Below are 13,889 nucleotides of genomic sequence, written 5' to 3'. Positions count from 1 at the left end.
CTGCTTTGCCACGTGTAATTATTAAAGGCAGATTCAAGAAAGCAATTACTGAACCACAGTTTGTATCTTTGAAATCTTAATAAGCAGAAGAAGTTGTGCTGGGAGAGCAGACACAGCTCAGAAAGACTCTCTGTAGAAGAGAAGAGGAAAAGCCCATCAAATCTTATGAAGCAGAATAAAATATTGCATTCCTTGCAAATGTGAAGAATTACTTTCAAATGATGACTTTCACTAATGTTAATAATCAATGTCTGTTTAGCATATGTGAGCACTTTTGTGTCATTGACGGCAGAACGGTGTCAATAAAGGAGTTTGCAGAACAGGTCAAAGGTTAACAGAGCATCATGGCCATTGGAATATAATCGTTTTTAATATTTGTGTAATCCAATGACACCAAAAGAATTTCCAGAACGAATAAAGGGCAAAATTAATAACAGAGCCTGTAATATCCACCTTATTTTTAACAAAAAAGCAGCAGATATTTATAACTCGAATGCTTCCGGCTTCTTTTGCTTCCAGTTACTTTTACCGGTGTTTATCATATTATTTTAATGTTTTGTGTAATCATAAACAAACTGGTTTGAAGCACAAATACTTTTAGCGTTTACTGCACTTTGTTATTCTTCTAAGTATTCACCAATAATGATAATTTGTGCACATTTACATAGAACAGCTTATGTGTTGAAAATAAAGTGGATATATGATGAAAATTTAAATTTAAGCAGCTTACATTGCAAAAATATGATTTTTTGTCTTGTTTTCCAGTACAAATATCTAAACATTCTTAAATAAACACACTTATACTTGAGAAGCAAAATGACTTAAGATATTAAGTCACGTTTTCCGAAAAATGTATCAAAATTAAGTAAGTTTACGCTTGAAACAAGAAAAAACCTGCGATCAGAAAAATCTAGTTTATTTTTCTGAACCCCTTGACAGTTAATTCTGATACATTTTTCAGAAAACGAGACTTTATATCTTAAGTCATTTTGCTTCTCAAGTATACGTGTGTTTATTTACGAATGTTTAGATATTTATACTGGCACACAAGACAGAAATAAATGTGCATGCACATGCTGAAATATTAATACAAACAGAAATAGTTTATTATCCATCATCCGGTCTCCATTGATGACGATCATCTGTAAATGGATTCATCAGCCGGTTAAAACGATGCAACTTTAAATGACACGATGCTACTGGAATAAATTCATCTGTTTTATTGCTGATGGGGTTTTTTTCTCGTTCGTAAAGTAGCAAAGGAAAACTGTCAGGCTAGTTTCTGACACGCATTTACATTCTCCAATGACAAGTGACACCAGCAAAAGGCCACAGAAAACTGTTTATTGATCAGCGCAAAACTATTCAATGGAGCAGATAAGGTTATAGCTTAAAGAACACGACTTCATTACATCACGCAGCTGTATTTCTGTGGCGTTAAAGACCTGCTGATTGGTTGGTAAAGATGTTGATGGGTCCGGGCCTGCCGCTCATCGCACCTATTAACTCTCGCCGCCGCGGTCATTCATAATCTGTTGCATACTAAACGCCGAGCGTGTCACGGTGCATTTACGGGGTGAGGGGATTGGAGAGCGGCCAGCTAATGAAATGGGAAAGAACTCGATCACGGCCAAAGTCATTTGACACTGCAATCGGCCCGCGTCTCACAATTAAATGAATTCCCACTGCATTCTGACCTTTAGCACAACACAACAAAAGAAACGGCCAGGAATCTCTCATCAGCCGTTGAATCAAAGCAAAAACGCTTTACATGTCCATAAATTAAACTCCAAATCAAAGCAGTGAAAATAGCAAAGGGCTGTTTTATGCAAAGCAGCTGGACTTCCTTCAACAGCATGCACTGGATATCAAATTCATTCCAGTGTTTGACTGGAAAAGATATGAAATGCATCTGAAAAGCTATACGGCGTAATGCAGATGCCATAAACGTCAGGCTGTCAGAGTTCATTAAACGCTCGTCACAAATGATAATGCAGTGCGCACGAGTCAGCAGCCTTGTGTGTGGCTGGAGATTCATTGACGAATGTCACATCGCCAATAGATTTATGTATGCAAATGAGCGGTCAATACTTCCACCGGTGCCTGAATGTACTGAAGCGCTTGCCATCCACGTTGGCAGTCAAATAAAATCAAGGAAATCGAGCCGGATCTGATAAACTAGATCCTTCTGAACAGAAAACACTGAGCTGTTTTTCCTTCATCACAGTAAAGCTGGTCTGGCGTCTCGTATCGTGAGCGTTTATGAGCGTCCCATGCTCATATTCTCTGAATTTGCTTAAAGGGCCTCACGGGAGTTCACGAATTCAAAGCAAAGGTTGCAGTTTGAGTTTAATCATTAGGCCTCAGACAGAAAGTCAATTAGTGGAGATCGATATTTTTAAGAAACATTGAAATCAGGCGAGGGCACGACTGCCTCTATTAAAGAGCGCTAATGCATGCAAATACACAATTAACAGAGCAGGAGAAGCACAGAAAACACATTAAACCGGAGATCTGCTCCACTTCTGATCACATGAATAATGGCACTATTGTCTTCAGTAGAGCTGCTCACAGCTGAATTGAACTTGTTTTAGAATTGATGAACTTTACACTGTTATTGAACTGAGCTAAATCAACACTGAACTGAATTGAGCTGAATAATGACACTATTGTCTTTTTGGAATGCAACTGTTAGTTCTGGAAGTAAAAACGCCATTCATTTCCTCCATAGGAAACTGATTTGTAATGATAGCTTATAAACCTTTGCCGACAGACGAGGTTGTTAATCGATTGTATATGCTTCTGTATGCCATCAGCCAGTATTTTTTTAACGTATTTTTAAAATAATTGTGTTTAACAGTGGAATTTGTGGTGAAAATCTACATTTCCCATGATGCTTTACAGCATATTCCACTCAAATGATGTTACTGAGTCGGCCTCCCTACACTCTCAAAATATATATATATATATATATATATATATATATATATATATATATATATATATATATATATATATATATATCAACAATTAAATTTAATTTTGAGTTTTTATTATGTAAAATGCACAAAAATATAATTTGTACATTTTATATTAAATATATACAAAAAACCTTTTTCTCTAAAACTGTGAAAAAATCTAAACCATAAATCTACACAAGTTGTGTTCCAAATTTGAAGTTGATATCACAAAAACATTTCTACTAGATTAAATTAGCTTCCCATTCTTTTCCAATGTGGTGATTTTTTAAACCACAAGCATGTTTTTTCTTTTCTTTTTTTTCATGGTTTAAAAAAAAAAAAGTCAAAAATGACTGAACAGCACCAGAAGTTATTTGCAATGCTTCATGGGATTGTAGTTCTTTCCCTCATCAAATCCGTTAAGTACACAGTTTTGCACTTTTGTGTTTTTGTCTTATTTTCAAATACTTTTTTGCTTTAAATCAAAGTTTGTAATGTTATGATTCTCCTCATAGCTGGGTTGGTTTGGTTAATGACTCATAATGCTTCAAGACTATTTTAAAATCCCTATGGGATAAAAAGGATTGGAAAAAAAAATGTGCATAGAATTTGAACTTGTTTCATATTTAAAGAAGTTGGCATTACTGATTCTGTTATTTTCCAGTTTATTAATGTGAAGCTGCTTTGAAACAATCTGTGCTGTGTAAAGCGCTGTAGAAATAAATGTGACTTGAGTTGATTTGTACACCTGTTTAGCCATGACCTCTCGTTTTCAATGCACTTTAATAGTCACCCGTGTTTATCCGCATCGCATGCAACACACTCCACATCTGATATACGCTGGAGTTTCATCTGCTCCGACCCTCACGAGAGCAAAACGAACGCACACAAAGGTCCGGCCACAGAAATCATTTCTCTTACCCGCTGAAAATGAGCAGGCATTGGATTATAAAGAACATCACAAACAGATAAGAGAAATGAATTAACACCGGCCTTATCGCGCCGCTTGCCAACACAACGGTGAACTTCAAATTTGCCAAATCAGGAAAGACGCGTGCGGAGCCATTCCTCAAAGAGCCGCGGACGCACACATCCTGGAGAGAAACTAAACCAAAAACAGAACTTTAACTGAAGTAATTAATATAAAATCACGGAGAGATAAAAGCTTGTGCATTATATCTGTAACAGTGGAAATAAATAAATAAATAAACAGAGAGGAAATATAAAATGGATATATTTCATTTGCAGTTATTACAGCACTGCGAGACCGAAGAGATGTTTCACGCACAGAGAACTGAAGATTCGCATTTGCAAGCAGATGATATAGTTTGTGCGGCTGGCAGCTGCGTTCATGACAAACTGATGCAATTTCAGCGGTGTCGCGAGAGCGGCCTGATATTTGTCTCGTTCTGGCTCCTCCGAGCTCCAGATTTGAATCGCAGGGGTCCAGAGGCCCTTCTCCTGACAGCACACAAATAATTACCGGCCGCTCTCTTCATTGGCTCTTATATTGCTCCTCTTATCTGAAGGCCTGCGGTGCATTTGATCAAGTAAGGTCACTGTATTCTGACCATAACACAACATAACACTGCTGTTTGGAGATACGATAAATAAAAGCCAGACAACGTTTTATCAGTTGTGTTAGAGGCTATATGTGTGCGCTTTAAGAAAGTATTTTCACTAAATGTGTTTTTGCTACAAGTCTGACTGAATTTGCAGGTTCTCTTCAATATGTAAAACACTTGAACCGGAAGCGACGACACCAGAATAAGGAAGTCTGTTCAGCACCACATAAAGAAAATCTAACAAACACGCCTTGCAGGTATAGTGTATTGGTGTTTGCTGAATCAGTGTGAATTTAATTTTATATTTAGCAGTAATTATTAAATGTACTGTATGAAACAGTTTATCTTAAGCAGTTTGGCTAACTGTACTAAAACTCGAATAACTGAGTAAAATTGATCCTTCTGTCATCATTTACTCACCTTTGTGTCAATACAAACCAGTATTACGTTCTTTCTTCTGTGGAACACTAAAGGAGAAATCAAAGCGCACCATAAAAATGTAAAAATAGCATCGAGAAAGAATCATAAAAATTCGCTAACAGTAGTTGATGTGACTCAAAGCAACAGATCATCAAATAAACCATCTTTCTGTCGTTATTTACTCACCCTCACGACTGTAGAACTAAAACAAGGAAACATTTCTCACAATATCTTCTTTTGTGCTCCTGGAGAAACTCTTCCGTTATTTCTTCCGTTATTCACTCAAAATCTTCCCGCTGTAATTTCAAAAAAATCTGGAGAATGAGCCAATGAAATTTGAGCGCAGTTCCCGCGCTTCCTCTTCTCCTGTACGCGGCATTTCCCGCTATATGCAAATGAAGAGGTTCGTGATTTGAATGGATGATTTTCATTAGAATTACAGCGAATAATAATTATCTATAACCTTCATTGAATAAATCAGTCGCCTCAGAGATACTGTATGATTCACAAAAATGGTCAAGCGACCCAAAAGAACAAAAATAAATGATTATTTAGAGCTAAAATCATTTCTGTTGTGCAGTACATTACCATGTGCATGAATATTTCTTTGTGTAACAATCACAATTATCTCGTGGCCCTACAGTAACTTTTCTTTTCTAGTCAAAATATATTTTAAATATATGCTGAAACAGTGAACCTCAATGAAATATATTTCTGAAATTTAAAAGATACTTTTAACCTTCACATACCAAAATATATTTCAAAATGATTTGTCTATCCTACATTTAGTCTAAATGCAATCGAGGATAGAATATACTAGAGATAGAGAAACTAACCATTTAATAACGTTAACTGTTTTACTTATATTTATATATAGCCTACTTACATTGTAACATAGTAATTATTCTTACATTGTAACCTATGTTCCTTGCTTATTTTTATTCAAATGTTACATGTTCACACATAAGGTATATGGAAATGCTTTTATTTATTTGTTTATTTTAAATAGAAATGGCCCAAAATATATATTGGAAGAAAACATATTTTGGTAACACTTTACAGTAAGGTTCCATTAGTTAATGTTAGTTAATATATTAACTAACTAACAATGAACAATGCATTTATTACAGTATTTAATCTTTGTTAATGTTAGTTAATGAAAATATAGTTGTTCATTGTTAGTTCATGTTAATGTTAACAAACACAACTTCTGATTTTAATAATGCATAGTAAATGTTGAAATGAACATTAAGTAAGATTAATAAATGCTGGAGAAGTATTGTTCATGCTTAGTTCAAATAATGTTAACTAATAAACCTTATTGTAAAGTGTTACCCATATTTTAGCAAACATAGCCTGGTATATTTTAATGCCATATGGGACGTCCCCTCCCAAAAAAAATTATCATTAGTGCAATGCAAAAATGTCTCACTCTCATTAATATGATGTGAAAAGAGTATTAGTTACTTTTCAAAGTATTAATACATCAATAATGGTAGGATTTGTTTAACTGCCTTTATGCAAATTGTATGAAAATGTGAATTTACTGTGCTTAATGTACAATAACAGCATGCCACAGTGCAACACTTCTTAATAATCCTAAAACTAGGACTCATTTGCTTCATGCAAAGCATTGTTTTCCCGTGTTTGAGTGAGAATCAGCCGCAGACAGACACACTGTTAGAAACACCTGCAGGTCAAGCGTCAGACATTCAGAAACACTTCTGCAGATCTACAGACACACACGACAGCCTTCATCATGGAGCAGCTCCTAATGTGACAGCCTGCCAATACGACGGGACAGAGGCGAGGACGGGCCTGTATATGCAGAGCGCTGAAATGCTCGGCGGGGCCTGTCAAGAACACGCTTTCTTTTATTTCTCTGTTTAAGTGAGTTTAAGCAGCGACGTGACAGACGATCAGCTGCTTTTCTGCTCTCTCTCTCTGAAAAACTACTAACTAAACGAACAATACTTAAGAAAAAAGCTCTTTAGGGGCAGATGCATGTTCAGTTGGAGCCACAGAGAGTCTACGAAACACTGAGAAACAAGAAAGAAGCTGCTGTGAAGTTAAACTGCAAACACATTCACACAGCAGATCTCCAGCACGTCTTCAATTGTTTTTAGAACAGAACTAGTAAAACATGTATTATATCCACTCTAAAAAGAAATTCAGGGCATCGATTACCACAACTTAAAAAAATGCATGGTTGAAAGTTAAAAAAAAATCTAATTTCATTGACTTAATTAATTTAAACCTTTTAAGCTGCAAACATTATTTTGATGAGTTCTGTTGATATCATAATGCTGGTCATTACATCAACTTAATATTGTATGCAATTTAAATAGATTTTTAAAAATAATAATAAGTAAAGGATTGCTTTGCATAGGAGTGGATATACTGAATAAACGTTTTAGTTTTTTGATATTTAGTAAATGGAGACACCTGTTAGTGTTTAATGCTGAAATGTTTGACATTTAAGAGATTTTTTAGTTTTAGTTTTGTAATTATCATTGAGCTAAAAGTTAGAGCTTATAATTAATTACTAACTAATTACATCTTCAACAGTGTAATTAGATTACTGTACTCATTAATCATTATAAGTATTGCATTATTATTAATTACTTTCTAAATAATACAGGATAGACATGAAACTGCTTGTTTATTTCTTCTAAATAAATAATATAAATTATTCTTTAAGTATTTAAGGTTACATTAAAGAATTGCATTTTAATTTTGATGCTAAATCCAGTATTGTTTTATGCATAATTGTTCTATAGAATATAGAGTATTTAATGCAATTATATTATAAGTAAATAAAATACAGAAAAATTAAGAGCAATCCTTTACTTTACTTTTTCAAGGGACTTGATGTGAACTTAATTTCTTGGTAAGGCATCGCACACAACACTGTTGGAGACTATGTATATACAACGTTAAAAATATGAGCTTCATTTATGCAAATTAATTTATTTATAATAATATGCCACTATAGAAATAGATCAGACTAATTTATTCCATGTTCACCATTCTATTACGTTGAAAAAGTTAGTGAACAATATTTTTTGATTAACATTTGTTTATGCAACAAAATATCAAGTTCCTCTAACACAGTGTTGTTTGCTGGTTGAACATAATTTTATTAGAAATAATCATAACTCCAAAAGATTGATGCAAACTGTTGCATTAATTGTTTTTTTTTTTTTTTTGTTGAGCCAAAGCTTTTGTTTTTAGCGTGCAGAAACTACAAGCCACTTTAAACTGAAGCCCAAAACATGAAGTCCAGTTCTGATCCGCATCACTCCTTTATTAAGGTTCAGATATCGTTGCACAGGAATGTAGAGTAAAAAATACTTGTGATTAAAAAATCTGTTAGAACAATGAATCAACTGAAACGTTCCAAAATTTCAGGCTACAAAGCAAAATAAAAAAATATACATATGTATATTCATTCGTCGTGCACGATTATTGATGCTCTTAAATACTGATTATGAGAGAATAATGCTTCATTCTGTACATACGAGAACAGAAAACACTTCAGAAGGCCTTCCCCTGCCGGATCATTGCCTAATACGACATTCAATATGAGACGAACGAGCTGAGAATCATGAAGAGCCATCTTCAGACACCAGACAGGTACAAACATGAAGCGATTCAGATTCTGGGTTTATTAATGTAGTGCTATCGTTAGGTTTCATTAAGTCTGTGCAGCTTTTTCTTGCATGATCATGCTGTGGAATAAAGAAAGACGGTGGTTTGATGAATTAGGCGATCGCTTTGGCTTCAGGTAAGAACGCCTCCCAGTATTTTATTAGCTGAAAAACAGAAAACAAACATGAGGAGAGCTTTCAGAGCTGCTGATCTGGAGTTAATCAGTCATGACGGTTAAACACGTACCTGCTGCTGTGTGTGAACTAGTGACTCCAGATACTTAATGATGACGACTCTGAAATCCTTCACTCTGTCTTTCTGTGAAGAGAAAGAGACGCTGAGATCAGAGAAAACAGAGCTTGGTTTAACAGCCAGAGCAAAGACACGCTACTCACCTCGAATCTTCCAACCTCTCGCCGGATGTTTTTTGATATCTGCTCAAAATCTCGTTCACCCTGCTGCACTTTACCTTCCCACTAAACACACACACACACACACACACACACAGAGAGAGAGACACGAGAGGCTTCATGACTTCAGTGTGTGTGTGTGTGTGCGTGTGTGAGTGTTTGTGTGTGAGTGTGCGCGTGTGTGTGTGTGTGTGTGTGTGTGTGTGTGTGTGTGTGTGTGTGTGTGTGTGTGTGTTAAACACAAAGAGCTGAAAAACTGTCCGTCATGAGCAGAACAAACAGAAGGTCTAGTGAGTGTATGATGATGATTTATGGAATTAAGGCGTGAACTAAAATGAATCCTGCATTAAAAACTACAACTAAACAACACAAGACATCAGCTTTTATTAAATACTACAAATGAACCCGCAGCTGGTGAAGGAACAGTTCACCTAAAGATGAAAATGTGCTACATTTCTTCATCAGGTTTGTAGAATTGCATCAGTGTCTCATCAATGGATGCTCTGCAGCGAATGGGTGCCGTCAGAATGAGAGTCAAACAGCTAATAAAAACATCACAATAATCCACAAGTAATCCACAGCACTCCAGTCCATCAGTTAGATATGAGTCCATAATCCATAATAACACTTCCTCCAGTGAAAAAGTGTTCTGGTGTGAATCAGGAGAGAAATCTGCACAGATCAAGCAGCGTTTTAACAGATCTAAAGCGTCTTAATGCTGGATTAGTTTAATCTTTTGTCTTCTCCAGATGTTAACTGATGGACTGGAGTGCTGTGGATTACTTGTGGATTATTGTGATGTTTTTATCAGCTGTTTGGACTCTCATTCTGACGGCACCCATTCACTGCAGAGCATCCATTGCTGAGACACTGATGCAGTGCTACATTTCTACAAACCTGATGAAGAAACAAACTCATCCTGATCTGGGACACACTTTCATTCCAGCTGAACTCTTCCTTTAAAGTGAGCCGCTGCAGTGTTTGTGAGTATGTCAGGTGCGTCAGATGAATCCATAATTAGGCTCTGATCTCCAGAATGCGAATAGAAGTATGTGTGAGAGAGCAGACGTGACGATGGAGACAGCAAATCAAATCAAAGCGAAGGTCCTACCTCCTCGATCTCCTTTGTGGGGCGTGACGGGGAAAATGCAGAAATTAAAAAGGCTGGAAATGTTTCGTGCTTAAAAGAATCAATAACTGTCATGAATTCCTGCAGCTGTCAGGTGATACACAGTAGAGATATGAATGAACCGAAGGGAGGGAAGGGAAGCAGACGTGCCCCGGCGCTATCACAGTGTTTCCTCATGATGAGTCTGAGGTGTTCTGTACCTCTCGGATCTCGTCCGTGGCCTGCTGCAGTTTGTCAGGTTTGTTGGCGTACTGTAGTTTGGCTTCGGCTTCTCTCTTGCGCTGCAGCATCACCTGAGCATCCTGCCATTTGGCCCATGCTTTCATCCGCTGGTCAAACACACCCTGCAGCACACACACGTCACAAAACCAGCGCATCATGAAGCCCTCCACTCATGAACGAGGCTGACATGCTCAGAATATCACATTAACATACTGTATGTCACAATAGTTATTTAGAATAATCATTATATGATGTCTTCCACTCACTTTGACGGCGGTGATAAGCCGCACATAGTCTCCCAGCAGCTCTGAGATCAGGTAGAAATCAGCGTAGGACTGATCCTGATGCAGCTGGTCGATCTTCTCCTCCACCTCGGCCAGCTGGGACAGAGCTCGCGACAGCGCCGTGTGATCCTCCGAGTTTCCCAGCATAGCCGCGCTTTTAGCGAACGACGCCGTGTTCACAGACAACTCTGAGAGCCACAGAGTGAACAGAGAAGAGCCATTATACAGCATATACACGACCAGTCAAAAATCTGGAATAGTTATGAAGTCTCTCTGCATTTATTTGATCAAACATACAGTAAAAATGTGAAATATTATTATAATGTAAAACAACTGTTTTCTATGTGAATATGTGTTAAACTAATTTATTTCTGTGATGCGCAGCTGTATTTTCAGCATCATTACTCCAGTTTTCAGTTTCACATAATCCTTCAGAAATAATTCTAATATGATGATTTGCTGCTAATATGATATTATTATCAATGTTGAAAACATTAATAATTTTGAGGAAAACCGTGATGCATTTTATTTTTCAGGATTCACAGATGAATAGAAAGTTCAAAAGAGCAGCATTTATTTGAAATAGAAATCTTTTGTAACATTATAAATGTCTGTACGAGCTATTTTAATGCAGCCTTGATGAATAAAAGTGTTCATTTCTTTTCCTCTTTTTTAAATCTTACTGACTCCAATAGTTTTGAATGGAAAGGTCTGACAGTTTCCACAGAAATACTGTTTTCAACATTGATAATAATCAGAAATGTTTCTTGAGCAGCAAATCATCATATTAGAATGATTTCTGAAGATCATGTGACACTGAAGACTGGAGTAATGATGCTGAAAATACAGCTGCACATCACAGAAATAAATTACAGTTTAACACATATTCACACAGAAAACAGATGTTTTAAATTATAATAATATTTCATAATTTAACTGTATGTTTGATCAAATAAATGCAGCCTTGCTGAGCAGAATAGACTCTAAAACATTAAAAATCTAACCAACCCCACACTTGTGACTGGTAGTGTATCAGATCATAAATATAACTCATTAAAGCTGTGTTGTTAATATTTTTATGATGTTATTGTTTGTATTATGAGCGTGTCTTACCCTTCCTGTGACACACCAGTGATTCCACACTAGCGTGAAGCTTTCTGAGCTGAACGTCCAGATTCTCAAACTGCTGCTGTTTCTCCTCAAACCACTTTATACACAAACATATGCATGCGTGATCAGTTCTTAAAAATAACAATTCTTTCTTACTGCGAAGAACATTTAAATAACCTTTTAAGGTTTCATAAATGTCGATTATAAATATTTATTTTTAGAGTATAAGCGGTGTCAACTTTCTTAAAGTCTAAATTCATGATTTTATTCATGATTACATGCAAGTCTGATGGATGTGTGACACTGTACTGACTGTAATCTGTGTTCAGTGTATAAAGAGCACACGCGTGTCACATGTCCTGACCCCCGCTCTCTCACACACACACACACACACACACACACACACACACACACACCCCTTAGGATTGGAGCCAGAGAGCAGCTCATTAATTCATCTCATTATTCAAGTCCAGAAATCAGAGCCTTACCGCATCCGATTCATTCATCTTGATTGTCATTTTGTTGACAGCGTCGGCTGCTTTGTTTACCATCCTCAATATTCCGGCTCCACTCAGCGCCTGTGTGCTAACCGCTCGCGGCAGCTGGGATAAAATGACAAATAAGGGCAAACAAACCGGTTAACAGGCCGCGGCTCAGCCCTCGTCCCGCGGGGAGTGTTTCTCCTCCCGCTGCGCACCGGGATTTTCTCCAGTCCCATACATTTCAATGCCGGTCCAATTTAATACGCTTCACCCTGGAAAACTCTCAGAGGACCCGCCGGCAAAAATAGCTTTCAATCGGCCCGAGCGTTTAGCCCTTTACAATTGCCTCAGTCTTCTATTATACATACTTAATACAGACATTCTGGGCGCTCACGCCAAAGCCACTTCTGGGCCTATAAAGAGAAAATCAGAGACTGCAGGAGCAGAGATTCATTGGATCTGTTCAGGAGAACTGAGATGCTATTAACACAGGTGACTTTACCTAATATAATGCACTTCTCTCACTTGAATTTAATAAAGAAGACGCAATTGTTCCTTTCCATGTATAAACTGATGTCAAGATGGTTCATCTGAAATATCCACATCTAGCCCCAGAAAAACACATTTATATGGAAACTTGTTTTGGCCCGGGAATAAACCAATTTAAAAAAAGGTTACTGTGACTTTTTCCTCGCAATTCTGAGTTTATTTTCTTCTCATTTAGCATTTATTTCTCGCAATTCAGAGTTTATTTCTCATAATTCAGAGCTTCTGTTTCTAAATTCTGAGTTTATTTCTCATTTCTAAGATTATTTCTTGCAATTCAGAGTTTGTTTCTCAATCCAGTGTTTATATCTCACAATTCTCTGAAAAAAAAAAAAGTCTGAATTGTGAGATAAAAATATTGCATTTTTTTATCCTGTGACGGAAATGAGCTTCCATGCATTTATCCGTAAGAAACAGTAGATATTTCCCAGCTTGTCAGTAGTAGCAGTTCCCTCTAGCTATTGTTAATGCTAATTTATTAAAGGTATGAAATGCTGTAAACCATAGATGTAATGGCAAAAATGACTGCTGGGAATAAAATCCAAGAGCAGCTCAGTAAGTGTTTGAGAAGTTGACGAGCGCACCTCTGAACTCTCCAGAAACTGCAGGACGTCGGGGTCTTTGAGCAGCGCCGGGTGTTTGACGGTCCTCAGCAGATACCTGCAACACAAACACACATCTCCCATCAGCATCCAGTTCTGTAAGAGCCGAGCAGCGCCGGCCGAGACGCTGACCTTCACGTCAGGCTGCGGACGGATAAAAAGGGCAGAGAAATGTCAGCGCCTCACTTAACTGTAATTTTTATTCGATTCATCAGTTTGTGCAAAACCAGGAGCGCAGCGGCGGAGAGAGCGACAGGACAGCAGCAAACCTCCATCATTATTTATCTAATATTTCTTGCTCAACCTTTTATCCACAAAAGAGCAGAACACGAGTGATCTTTCCAGCGCTTCAGACCAACAGAAAACACCAGACACCTGGGTATCGATTCAGGTTCAATTCCATTTGATATCGATTCATTTGGATATTTAGGCAGTCAGGTCCAGCACGTGCTAATATTAAAACTAATAATGCCTCAACTGAACTACAATAAACCCTGTCAGCTGGTGC

General features: G+C 37.1%; 1 protein-coding gene across 2 annotated transcripts in view; it reads right to left on the bottom strand.

The window, feature by feature from the left end:
- Positions 1 to 8,231: 8,231 nt before the first annotated feature.
- Positions 8,232 to 13,889, bottom strand: part of snx2 (sorting nexin 2) — a 10,053-nt gene continuing 4,395 nt past the window's right edge. The window contains exons 8-16 of one of the 2 annotated variants that reach the window (XM_042761502.1): positions 13,364 to 13,439; positions 12,240 to 12,353; positions 11,755 to 11,848; positions 10,624 to 10,829; positions 10,336 to 10,479; positions 10,118 to 10,129; positions 8,992 to 9,072; positions 8,843 to 8,914; positions 8,232 to 8,760 (exon numbers count right to left, since the gene is read on the bottom strand). In XM_042761502.1, coding sequence (XP_042617436.1) covers positions 8,710 to 8,760; positions 8,843 to 8,914; positions 8,992 to 9,072; positions 10,118 to 10,129; positions 10,336 to 10,479; positions 10,624 to 10,829; positions 11,755 to 11,848; positions 12,240 to 12,353; positions 13,364 to 13,439 — 850 coding nt within the window. In that variant the 3' untranslated portion in view covers positions 8,232 to 8,709. The remainder of the gene's footprint in view (positions 8,761 to 8,842; positions 8,915 to 8,991; positions 9,073 to 10,117; positions 10,130 to 10,335; positions 10,480 to 10,623; positions 10,830 to 11,754; positions 11,849 to 12,239; positions 12,354 to 13,363; positions 13,440 to 13,889) is intronic. The other variant, XM_042761503.1, reaches the window with a different exon arrangement.

Source organism: Cyprinus carpio, chromosome A8, assembly GCF_018340385.1.
Source record: "Cyprinus carpio isolate SPL01 chromosome A8, ASM1834038v1, whole genome shotgun sequence".
NCBI lineage: Eukaryota > Metazoa > Chordata > Actinopteri > Cypriniformes > Cyprinidae > Cyprinus > Cyprinus carpio.
The sequence above is the reverse complement of the archived record's forward strand: the minus strand, read 5'-3'. Positions and strand labels throughout refer to the sequence as shown.